Below are 11,931 nucleotides of genomic sequence, written 5' to 3' on the forward strand. Positions count from 1 at the left end.
CTGCTTCTCTACCTTGGAAAAGCAGGGTTTTTCCCCCCCTTCTCCCGAAGAGGCACAGAACCCTGAGCGAGAAGCCGTGCCTGGGAGCTGCCTTTGCATCGAAAGGTAAGATGTTGCAATGCTGGCGGTTCCACAATGGAGTGGGTTTGAAAGGCAGCACCTGCTGATACGGTCCTGGGCGGAGGGTGTGCATCTTGCCTGTGGTCCCCAACGGGCACTCTTGTCCCTGCTCCAGCCTCAGCCAGGCACCTGTGGTTTGCCATGGGGCAATTCCTGCTGCAGCTGGTCTAGCAAAGAGGAGAGGAAACCTTAAGCTCACAGCAGTCCTTTCTCTGCTCCCTCATTGTCCTTTAGATACTGGACCCCGGCAACTCGTGGGAGGGGGCCAAGGGGGTGTGCCTTGCAGCTGCGGCATGCCAAAAGGGACCCTCTTATAAGTGTCATTTCTGCTGAGGGTGTCCCCCAAAGGGACCCCTTTCGCAGTATCGCTCCTGGCCATTGTGCGCTTGACCCTTTGGGTGCTCTCTGAGTGCCTCCGCTGGATCCAGGGTGGCACACACTGAAACTCAGCCCCAGGCACTGCCTTCAGTTCCTGAAAAGGTGCAAGTGAGCTTGTATTAATCCTTTTGCATAAAGTGTGGTCCTCTTTTCGAGACTGTCTCTGAATGACAAGTGGGAGGCGGTGAGCAGGCAGGGAAGAAATGGATCTGGATGCCTGGCTCTTCGATGGGCTCATTGCGTGGCCTTGGGCAAACTGTCGTCTGGTGGGACTTGCTTGTTCATCTGTAAAATGGGCATCACAGTGATCTTGTGGGGTGGCTGTAAGGGAAAGCAGCATAACAATTGTAAGCATCTTGCGCTGTTTTTAACAACACGTAAATCATTTCACTAACTGACTGGCTAGTGGGTTGCAGGGTGCCTCTGGAACAGTTGTGTCTGTTCGGGTGGGATAGCATCAACTGGGTGCTTCTGAGCAACCTAGTTGCGTGTTGCGGCTCCACAGTAAACCAGAAGGCCTAAAGAAGGCTTATGGGCATTATTTGTAACTTTTGGGATCAGAAGGCCTTTTCTAACTTTTGTTGCTTTTGAACCTAAATGGCTCGCTGTTTAGACAAGTTCACTGAGACTGTGTGGAGGGTGAAGGAAAGGCCTAGATGAGCACTGGGGAGAGGGGGGATCAGGAAGGCCCCGGAGGAAAAGTAGCTCCTCAAACTGTCAGCCTCTCAAAGGCCCCCTATTTTAAAATAACACTTGCTTTGGACGGTGGAAGGTATTGAAAGGGATGCTTGTGAGGCTTGGCAAGGGAAAGGAAATGAAGGACAGGCCTACTTTTCCAACCAGCCTCGCCCAAGGAAGCTGAAGGTCCAAGAGGGTTTTGTGCTGCAAAGAGATTTGGAGGCCTCTTGAGAAGCACCCTTGCGAAACTTAAAAATCACTCCCAGGATTCTTTGGGGGGGGGAGTCATGGGACTTGCCCTGTGTTTGCTTTTGCTTGTGGGCACAGCTGTGGGGTCTAAAGAGATTTCTGAGAGCGAGGCAAGGCTCAGCTCTGGCCTCTCTCCTGAAAGCCCTGCAGTTTGCCCCCTCCCATCTGATGTTCCTCAGCCCCTGGCAGTGCCCACCCCTTGCCTCATGTTCCCCTCCCAGAGACAGGCTTTCTGGGGCAGGACCAGACCAGGGAGCTTCCACCTCTCTGGCATTTTACACCAAGAGCTTTAGAAGCCAGGCCAGCCATTTCCTAACTGTGAGCTTTTAAAACCTATTTTACTTTCTTTTTTGTGTGTGCCTGGACTTGGGGGGGGGGGGTATTTTAGGAAGGGGTTAGGAGACCATAAACCACCAGAGTTGAAAAACCTTCCTGGGCCTGTTGAGAAACCAAAAGCCAGACGGAGGTCAAAGCAGAGGTGGAGAAAATTGCTCAAGGTATCCTAAATTTTCTGTTCTGGTGCTTCAGTTGGGCCTATCATAGAGTGAACCAGGGAACTGGGGATAGTTGTGGTGGAATCCTTTCCCTTGTGTAAGATTCAGAGGTCCCCTAATAGACCCACCTTTCTGAAGCATTAGAGACAGTCAAGGCAGGCACAGCATGTTGGGTGGTGTAGAGTTGTGATCCATTCATGCTCTTTTTAATGACATGGTGGCTAGGATTTTGCTCCTGCCTATGGCTTCAGGGATCTCTGTATTCAGGGCTAGGAACCTGTGATCCCAAGCTCAGGTTGCCTAGTGACTTTGGAAGTAGGGGATCAGGTCTGTACTTTCCCATGAAGTGTGTGCCTTGATTTGAGCCCCCTGGAATTTGCCAGCATCTCCCTGACTTGTATATGTCCCTCTAGTGATCAGAGTTGCAGAGTCCAGATTCTGCAGTGTGTGCATATATGTGAATATGAAGATGAATGGAGGGGGGTTATCTGATGCAGTTAGGGGGTCTTTTGTTATTTTTCCAGCTCCATGATTTAAGCAAGGGATTAATGGACTCATAAGTCATGGTAGTTCCTTAAATATGCACCAAGTAAGGGTTGTTAGTTGTTTTATAGTAGTTTTTGTAAGAATAACAGGGTCATTAATGTTGAGCTAATCTCTGGCATGTGGATGTGTGTGTGGATGCGGAGAAGCCGTGAGGGTACTAAGCAGGCAGGTCAACTCTTAAGTTCTGCAATTGATAGGCTTGTGGTATAGTATATGCAGAAATCCTAAAGCAGAGCTTTCCAAACTGTGTGTTGCAACATGTTAGTGTGTCAGCTGCAATGTGTAGGTGTGTCGTGCAAACACTCCCCGCGCTCCTCCTGGGGCTGGGAAAGGGGTTAGTTTAACCTCCAGTTTGCTATTAAAAGTGAATTACTGTGTCACGAAATAAAGCATGTCTAAAAAGTGAACAACCTGAAAAGCTCTGTCCTAAAGTCTTACATGCCAGTTTATCTTGACAACTAGATTTTTGAGTTCAAGGAAATTACAAAGGTACCTGGGCCACCGGCCATTTGCTGACTACAGAATTCTCTGGGCAAATTTCTTCTAGGAATAAACACACACACTTTCATCTCTCTCAGTTTTTACATGTTTTTGAAGAGGCCCTGGCAAAATAGTGCATCTCTATGACTTTCCTTCCCTCTTCAGTTCAGGACCAAATAAACCTTTTTGTTTGTTGTCAGAAAATAATGGATGCAGGACTCAGGTGCACCTGTCAGGGATCAAAGTGAATGCTACCCACCCACACAGTATTTCAGTTATTTGGGGAAAGATGAGAGGAGAGCTGAATGAAATCCATAATCTCGCTCTCCTGCTTCCCCATAATTTTTACCAAATCTTCCCTGCACCCTTGCCTCTTTGAAGAGTCTTCTAAAGAGACTAGCTGGGTGAGACATCACTCAAGGAAAGGGAGTCATGGCCACTACAGACCCCCTCTAATTTGAGCACTGCACCCACCTGAGGTGGGTTGGATCCCATGATACAGAACTGATTATTTTACCTCCACTGTCTACCACAGTTGCCAATCGGTTTCTAAATGCAGGTGATTTTGTAGCCAGTTGTACTCATTTCGTTTACATTATCAGTTAAAGCAGCCCTCGCCAACCTGGGCCCTTTATATGTTTTGTACTACAACTCCATCAACCTCAGCATCATTCAGGGGTGCTGGCTAAGGCCAATGGGAAGTTGTAGTTCAAAGCATCAGAAGGACTCCAGGCTAGCAAAGGCTGTGCTGGTCCATTACGTATGTTCAGCAGATCGACTTCCCAAATATACATGTGATAGCCTGACCTGAAAGAGGGAGAGAAAATCCAGTTTGCAAAAGATTCCTTGCCTGGAGGTAATTCACTTGCCACCGGTGGCCAGGATAGTGGCTGTTTACAAGGCTAAATTAAGTTGCTAAAATTAGCAGCAGAGGAATGATCTGAATAGTAACAATTGGCTATGAAGTGAATGTTTGGGTATCATGAACAATAACTCAAGGGGAAGAAGATTTAAGATCACTCAACGGTATTGCTAATGAAGAGTGCACTTAAGCCAACTCTTTAACTTGGACACACCTTGGGGAGTCCATTCTGCGTTAGTTAATGCAGCAGCTAAACTAGGCAAAGTGGCTATTCTGTGACTTCCAGATGTTACTGGACTCCCATCATCCCTGATTATTAGCCATGTTTTCTGGGGCTGTTTGGAATTGGAATCTAACAATATTGGGAGCGGGGGAACAGATTAGCCTTTCCTGGGGTAAAAGGGTTATTTGCTGTTAGGAAAAATCCAGAATTCTAATAAAGTACTTCATTGCTTGATTGGATTTTGGAATTCTCTTTTCTACAGAATCCTTCCACTGTAGTGTTACTGATGTTCTAATTATTGTAATTTCCTTGGAAATCTCTGCAAACACCCAACCCTTTTTGCTAAGTTTAACTTAACAAAAAAGAAGGGTATTATATTTCACATGCATCTGAAGGCAAGGAGGTGTGAGATTTGTGTGTGTGCGTGTGCGTGTGCGTTGAGGTGACAGGCAAGTGACAACAAGATTCTCTTAAGAAACAGACTTGTGTGTGATTCCTTAGTTCTCATCTGTGCTCTTGCCTACAAAGACTCTTGATAAAGTTATTATCCTCATTGAGGATTGTGTGCACAATCAAGTTTGGCAGGCCATACCCAGCGCTCTCTCTCTCTACTATAAGTGGCTTCACTGTAACTCACACAAGAACAAAATGATCATAGATATCACCCAAAACTAAAAATGCTTTAGAACACCCATCTATCTGAGCATCTCATTTTCCACAGTGGCCAAACAGATGCTTCAGTGGGAAGCTCACGAGTAGGATATGGGGACCTCTTAGCGCATGTTCCTCAACTCCTGCTTCTGATACTGCAGGTAGCATACTGGCATCCTGGCTAGCAGCCACTGACAGCATCACCCTCTTTATCCTTCCCTTTAGCTACTCCCAGTACCCTTAATCTCCCCACTTTTAAAGCCATCTAAGGTTGTGTATACATCACCAACTTGAAATGCAGCCAGGCTGTTATTTTTCTCAATGTGGATCGAAGGTGGTTTGGGGGGAAATGCATCAGAATGCAGTATTTCCTAAGAAACAACAGGATAGATATGGATTGTGGCTAACTTGGTGTATATACCACTTCCCACATCAGCAGGGTGGGAGTGCATTGGATGCACAGCAAATGGAAGTGTGTACACAGCCTAAGCTAAGCTGGTGTTTTTCATTACATCTTTGCTAACTCTATCCTTTGTCAAGAGGCTGTAGAAAAATATATTTGTGATAAAGGTAGGGGAGTTCTTAGGTCTTCTTCTTAATATTTTTAGATGTTCTGACTCTACTCAGCCAGAGACACTGAAAAAAGAGCAGATAAAAAGGTGATTCTCATTTGTATAATGAGTAGGACTGTTTGTTGATTTCTTGTTTGGATTTAGTTGGTTAAATTTGCATAAGTAAAAAACAATAATTTTGAAGCAAATGGCTTACTTTGTTTTTAGACAATGGATGTACATGTTTCACAGCAGATCTTCTCTAGGAAAATTCATTTCATCTGTTAGGAAGAAGGGAGAATGTACCTTATAATATTGTGCTTAGCCACTTGCACTTGTTACAAATCTTTGCATTGGAAATTATATATATTGAAATAAATATAAATGCTTCCTGATTTATTGAGGGCAGCTTCATAGTGAATTAAAAGCTTTTTTAATTGATTAATCAATGAAACGTTGCAGTCCCTAATACTGACTGGCAGAAAAAAGACTGGGTACGCTGTGATGGGAGTTCTTTGTTGCAGCTCCTTCGGGAGAGCAACAAAACTGACAAGAGACTTTTGTGGCACCTTAAAGGCTAACAGATTTAGGATGGCAGGAGCTCTTGTGGACTGTTTCATCCAATGTACAAAGGATGCTTCTAATTATTGGGACCTAATCCGATGCAGTGGATTTCAGGCCAGGAAGGCTATTGCCGGAATAAATCTTTAGGGTACCCCATGATTCTGGTTTTGAGGCTTTCCCCCCTCTCCCTGGTCCTCAGACTTGCTGTGCTGCTTCTCTGATGCCAGGGGCCACCAGCAAGGGCAGCTGAGTTGCCTCAGTGGAAATCTCATCTTTTATTCAGGTCCCTGCATGGAAAATAAGTGTGTGTGCAAGAACCTGAGCCTCCATCAGTCTGCATGTGGAGGAACCTTTCAATCCTCCTCACTGTTGCCTTCGCCTGGCTGCTGCCCTCCAGATGTCTTGGAGTTCAAAGCTCCTGGAGGGCACAGGGCTGTTGAAGGCTGAGAAAGAAAGAGGGTGGCTTGGCAGTGTCCTACGACGAAAGGGACAGGATTCCACCCCGCTTTGGTCTTTAGGCTGCAATGAACCTCCACATGCTGGGCACAAGCACCATGCGAGCTAGGGGTGGGGAGTAACTTCTGCGTTAGTGTACCCTTCAAGGAGGTACCGTATCTCTCCAGATGTATGGCTAGCAACTTCCAGCCTGCGCGGTTGGAGGTGACTTTTGGGGGATGTATTCACGAGTGTTTTAATTCACTCACTCACATTCACACACCCCGTCTTGAGCCGGTCCCCCCCTTCCGCCAGCCGGCTCCCAACCGACCCTTGGCATTGGACGTGACATGACCAGAGTTGGGGGCTTCGCATGGAAGGCTACCCAGCCCCCAGCCCCACTCTGCCTTTCCTTTTGCGACCTTTCTTTCAGTCCCGACCTGACTCCGCTTGTGCAGCCTCTGAGTGGGGCAGGCGTGGGCTCCGTCGGGGCTCGAGCGGGGCGGCGGCGCGTGGGTGGCACCTCGGGAGGGGGGCAGGCCTGCTTCTGCCCCTTGCGCGCTCCTCCCCCGCCCCGTCGAGGATGGGGTTGGGCTGGGCGCCTCCCTCCTCATCAAAAGCGCCGCGCCAAGCTGAGCAGGCGGGAGCGGCCGGGGGGAAGCCGCGGCACGGTGAGTCCGAGGTCCCTGGCAGGGGTGCGGGAGGGCGATGGCCGTCCAGCCCTTGGCAAAGACACGTGCCACACCCGATTCCCCGAGGCGCAGGAGCCGCATGTGCTGGTTCGGGCTGGTGGAGTGGGGAAGCGCTCTGCACATGCTCCGCGGTGGGCTCGCTTTCGCTCCAAAGCCAAACCTGGGGAGGGGAGGAGGACACTGTTCTCTGGACCAAGGTCTCAGCCTTTCAGGCTGGCCCTGGACAGGGACAAGGCTTTCTCATCTGCTTTCCCGCTTCGGGACGGGCTGAGCTGGGCTCCGGGGAGCCTCAGCCTCTCCCACAGGGCTTGCGTCCTGCGAGGCTCGGTTCGGGGCCACCATCACCGCCCTCTCTGCCTTTGTCCGAAGAGGCGCCCCCCCCCAAAAAAAAATCCTACCCGCCCGCTGCGAAGAGCCCATCTCTGTGCCGGGTCTGCCCGCTCCCGCCGGCCTGGTTTCCGCTCCTACGGAGACTGGGCGATGCAAATGAACCATTTCTCTCTCTTTCCCCAAGACCAGGCATGCATGGTGAGGAAGAATAAGGGGGCTTCCGCGGGGACTTAGCGGCATGGGGGAAAGAGGGTGTTGTGGGGTTGCGCCCTGTACGCCCCCCCCCCAACTTATGGGGCTGCGAGTCCACCGGGACACCAAAGGCGCCCCGGGTGCATTTGCCCTCCTTGCTCTCATGCGCGCACAGCAGGTCAGGCTGTGGAAGTGCAGGGCCGCTGACTAGCCGGGCAGGATTAGGCGCGCTTTGCAGTTGCGGACACGAGGTTCTCGGAGTCGATTGCTGGTGAGGTTCCGCGGCAAGAAGGCGCAGCTACAGCCTGGCCCAGCGGCGCTCTACTGCAGCCCCGCGCTCCTGGCGCCCTCCAAATGTTCCTGGACTACAACTCCCAACAGCCCAGCGTGGCCCGGCCTCAGGGATGATGAGAATTGGAGTCAAAGAAGACCTAGCGGGCCACAGACTTCCTGCTGCATCCAGAGTATCAGAGGGGGGCAGATGTATTAACATGTGGCTCTCCTACCACTGCCATCAACTGCAACAGCTTTTCATCCAGTCCTGGGGGGGGGGGGGGGACTGAAAATGCCTGAGCCAGAGTAGCTGAAAGCAGAACTGTCTGTTTCCTACAGTGCTATAGTTTTGTTTGATTGCCTATTTGCATCTTTTGTTTGAAGTATTGTTCCACAGTTATTTTTATTGCTGTTTTTAGTGCACTAATTGTAAACTGCCCTGGGATCCTGCCAGATTAAAGGCTGGGTAAAAACACAACCTGTCAGGTGCCCTCCGACTGTCGGTCATAGTTCTAATGCAGAAATGCTGCAGCATTGTGGTAGAGCATCTGCTTTGCATGCAGAAGGTCCCCTGTTCATCCCCATGTGGACCTGGGAGTGCCCCTAGCCTCAAACCCTGGAGAGCCACTGCCAGTCAGGGTTGACAGTGCTGAACTAGATGGGTCAATAATTGCCCCACTCTGTATAGGACACCTTGCCTTTCTCTATTCTTGCTCTGAGTTGTAATGCAATAAGATCTGAAAAGCAGGGGCACCCCTCCAGAAGTTGTTATGCTTCAACTCCGGTCACCACTGCTCATGCTGACTGGGGCTGATGGGATTTGGAGTCCAACACCCTCTGAAGGTACACCGCCACCGCCGCTAAGGAGTCAGGGAGGGCTCTTGCGTCTGTTGCTGTGGCCACAGTCTAACCGGGCCTCTCTGCCTCCTCTCCAGATGCCAGTGAGGCTCTCCACAGCCCTGCGTGTTTTTGGGACCAGCCTCTTTGCCGTGGTGGTGCTGGGGGGCATCCTTGCTGCCTACGTCACGGGCTACCAGTTCATCCACACCGAGAAGCACTACCTCTCCTTTGGGCTCTATGGTGCCATCCTGGGCCTCCACCTCTTCATCCAGAGCCTCTTTGCCTTCCTGGAGCACCGGCAGATGCGCCTGGAGGGCCGGCCCCTGAAGCTGCGCTCCTCGGTGGCCCTCTGCATCGCCGCCTACCAGGAGGACCCCGACTACCTGCGCAAATGCCTGCGCTCCATCCAGCGCATCTCCTTTCCCAACCTCAAGGTCGTCATGGTGGTGGACGGCAACGGGGAGGACGATGTTTACATGCTGGACATCTTCAATGAGGTGATGGGCTCCGACCGGACAGGCTGCTACGTGTGGAAGAGCAACTTCCACGCCCGGGGGAAGGGCGAGTCGGAGGCTGGCCGCCGCAGGGCCATGCGCCACATCCAGAGCCTCGTCCGGCACAATACATATACCTGCATCATGCAGAAGTGGGGCGGGAAGCGCGAGGTGATGTACACGGCCTTTTGTGCCCTTGGAGACTCTGTCGACTACGTGCAGGTGAGTGTGGGGGGGGGGGCAGAGCCCTGCTCCTTGCCCTTGCTAGCCTGCTGTTGCTCTTCCTTCTCTGTGTTTTCCCATTCATGCTCATCCCACGACCCAGGCACTTGTCAGAAAGCAGAAAATGGGAGGGGGGAGTATTAGCTACATGCAAAATGATTTGGAGAGATACTTGGGTCTGGGCTCCTTGGCCCCCATAGTAAACACAGCCCTAAATGGCAACTCTCTGTCTCCCTGCACCCTGATACATTGGTGATGTGAGCTTGAGGGAAGCAGGGCTACAATGAGCTGCTTCTTCACACTCTGGGGCCTGAACATGTAATCAGCCCCTCTTTGGAGCAGCTGGTTGCTTCTCCTTAGCTCAGTGGTAGAGCATCCGCCTTGAATGCACAAGGTTCCAAGTTCAATCCCTGGCATCTCCAGGGAGGGTGGGAGAGAGACCCCTGCCTGAAATCCTGGAGAGCCGCTGCCAGTCAGTGTTGAGACAATATTGAGCAAGATGGACCAATAGTTTGACTCAGTATAAGACAGCTTTCTATGATCCTGAGTGGTAGAGCACCTGTTTTGCATGCTGAAGGTCCTGGGTTCACTCCCCAGTGACATTTCCAGCTTGGGAAGGATGGAAAGCTACTGTGGACAATACTGAGCTGGGTGGACAAATGGTCTGATTTGGTATAAGGCAGCTTCCCCAGTTCCTTAAGCCCTTTGTATAGAATCTTGAGGACTGGAATCTTGATTTATTTTTTAAGGAAAGGCCACAATCGAGTTGCAAAGCAGTGGATTCAATCCCCAGGTTCAATCCCCAGTATCTCCAGGTAGGGCTGGAAGAGACCTGTCTGAAACCATGGAAAGCTGCTGCTGATCAGTGCAGGCAACACTGAGCTAGATGGATCCAGGCAGCTTCCAATGTTCCTCCTGAGCTCATAACTCAGCCTCCAATCTGACAGCAGGAAAACAGTTCTTCTTTCACCCTGGTGTAAACTCAGAGGCTTCTCCTCTGCTCCCTTCCACTAATGCACTGTAGTTCTGAGCAGCAGGTGTAACAGAAAGGGATGGCAGAATGTAATTATTGAGGGTAGATATATATTGATATATTCCATATATACACACCCCTTTCTTTCATAATGGAACCCAAGCATGGTTCCCAAGCAATCTCTCATCCAAGGGCTGACCAGCCCCAGACCTGCATCACTTCAGCAATATGATGGCCTAATGTGCCTTCAGCACCTTCTGGGGGACCTCCTTGCAAGCAGAAAACTGGCAGGCAAAGGAGAGAGGTGGTACCTCAGCCCTTTGCTAGGTGCTCTGCTTTTAAATTTACAGGAGGTTTTAACTTATGGAGGCATTCAAAACAGGACCTGGAGGTGAAAAGTGTTGCAGTCCATTCTTCCATTTCATTCTGCTGTCTGAATAGACCATCTCTGGGCTCCTTGCATAAGAGAGGAGGCAGGTGCAGGGTATGCCCATACTGTATCTCTCATTTTGGGATTTGCTTCTGTTTTCTGCTTCCCTGCCCTCCAAAAATGCAGGATTCTTCAGCTGGGCCTGATCCCCCTTCTCTGGCCTGCATGGCTGCTGAACAGGTATCAGCTGCCCCCTCAATATAGGACGCTACCTTATACAGTCAAGACCCCTGGTCCATCTAGTTCACTATTATCATACATGTCCAGGGTTTCAGGTAGGGGACCAGGAGATGCCCTTGGGGATTGAACCTTCTGCATGCAAAGCAGGTGCTCTGTTACTAAGCTAAAGCCCTTCACCGTACATTCTCTTGGGTGCAGATGCCCTGTGATTCTTCTGCCTTCACCTGCTTGGGGACCTTACAATGCCTGTTTGGCAATGGAGACTGGCTCCCTCTCTCGTCTGTACCTGGTGTGACATCCACCTCCCTGCCACGTTCGGTCTGTGTTCACATGAAGAAGTGTCCAGGAGAGTTTGTGTCACTTCTCTATCATTCACTTACACTTATTATTATCATTAGTTAAACTTGTTAACTTGCGTGTGTGTGTGTGTATACACATACACTCACTCAATATGCACAGGCACAGAGATCTGAGTGCATTCCTCATTCTCCTCCCCTGGCCCTCCTCTCATTGGAGCTTCAGGAAAGTTGCAGTTCTCCTCCACCCTGGTTGCAAAAGAGCCCTTTACTCCCTGGGAAGGTGTGGAGCAGGGTCCCCCAGGGCAACATGCACAATTGTTCTGAAGGAGGTGGGGGCGTGCATTCCACTTGAAGGAAACGTCCATATGTACACTTTCTCTCCCCATACAAACAGTGTAATATTTGTCAAAAAGAAGCTGCCATTTGTGTGAACATTCCTTAAGGGAAGGGACAGACAAGGGTGTCCTGACAAGGTATCTTTCTTTCCCTGGCAGGTATGTGACTCTGACACAGTCCTCGATCCAGCCTGCACAGTGGAGATGCTGCGCATCATGGAGGAGGATCCTCGCGTCGGTGGAGTTGGCGGGGATGTCCAGGTGTGGACCTGAGAGCACATGGCCATGCAGTGTCTGGCTCAGATAATGCTCACGGGGATGGCTCCTTTGGGCAGCCTTCCCAGAGTTGGTCCTCTTCCAGCTGTTTTGAACTACAACTCCCATCAGGCTCAGTGTCCTGCAGCTTACTGGATGGGGTGCATGGAATTTGTAGTTCAAAA

At 50.4% G+C, this 11,931-nt stretch overlaps 1 protein-coding gene and 1 long non-coding RNA gene across 6 annotated transcripts in view; one reads left to right on the top strand and one right to left on the bottom strand.

Moving 5' to 3' along the window:
* The window catches only part of LOC310850607, a 168,967-nt gene that overhangs the window by 49,209 nt on the left and 107,827 nt on the right, over positions 1 to 11,931 (bottom strand). The window lies entirely within an intron of this gene.
* The window catches only part of HAS3 (hyaluronan synthase 3), a 17,122-nt gene continuing 5,191 nt past the window's right edge, over positions 1 to 11,931 (top strand). The window contains exons 1-3 of one of the 5 annotated variants that reach the window (XM_083752151.1): positions 1 to 105; positions 8,654 to 9,274; positions 11,651 to 11,752. In XM_083752151.1, the coding sequence (XP_083608277.1) occupies positions 8,654 to 9,274; positions 11,651 to 11,752 (723 nt within the window). In that variant the 5' untranslated portion in view covers positions 1 to 105. Of the gene's footprint in view, positions 106 to 529; positions 601 to 1,087; positions 1,744 to 1,799; positions 1,923 to 6,818; positions 6,903 to 8,653; positions 9,275 to 11,650; positions 11,753 to 11,931 lie in introns of those variants that run through there. The other 4 variants (XM_083752152.1, XM_083752149.1, XM_083752153.1 and 1 more) reach the window with 4 other exon arrangements.

Source organism: Podarcis gaigeae (assembly GCF_964106915.1).
Source record: "Podarcis gaigeae genome assembly, chromosome: 8".
NCBI lineage: Eukaryota > Metazoa > Chordata > Lepidosauria > Squamata > Lacertidae > Podarcis > Podarcis gaigeae.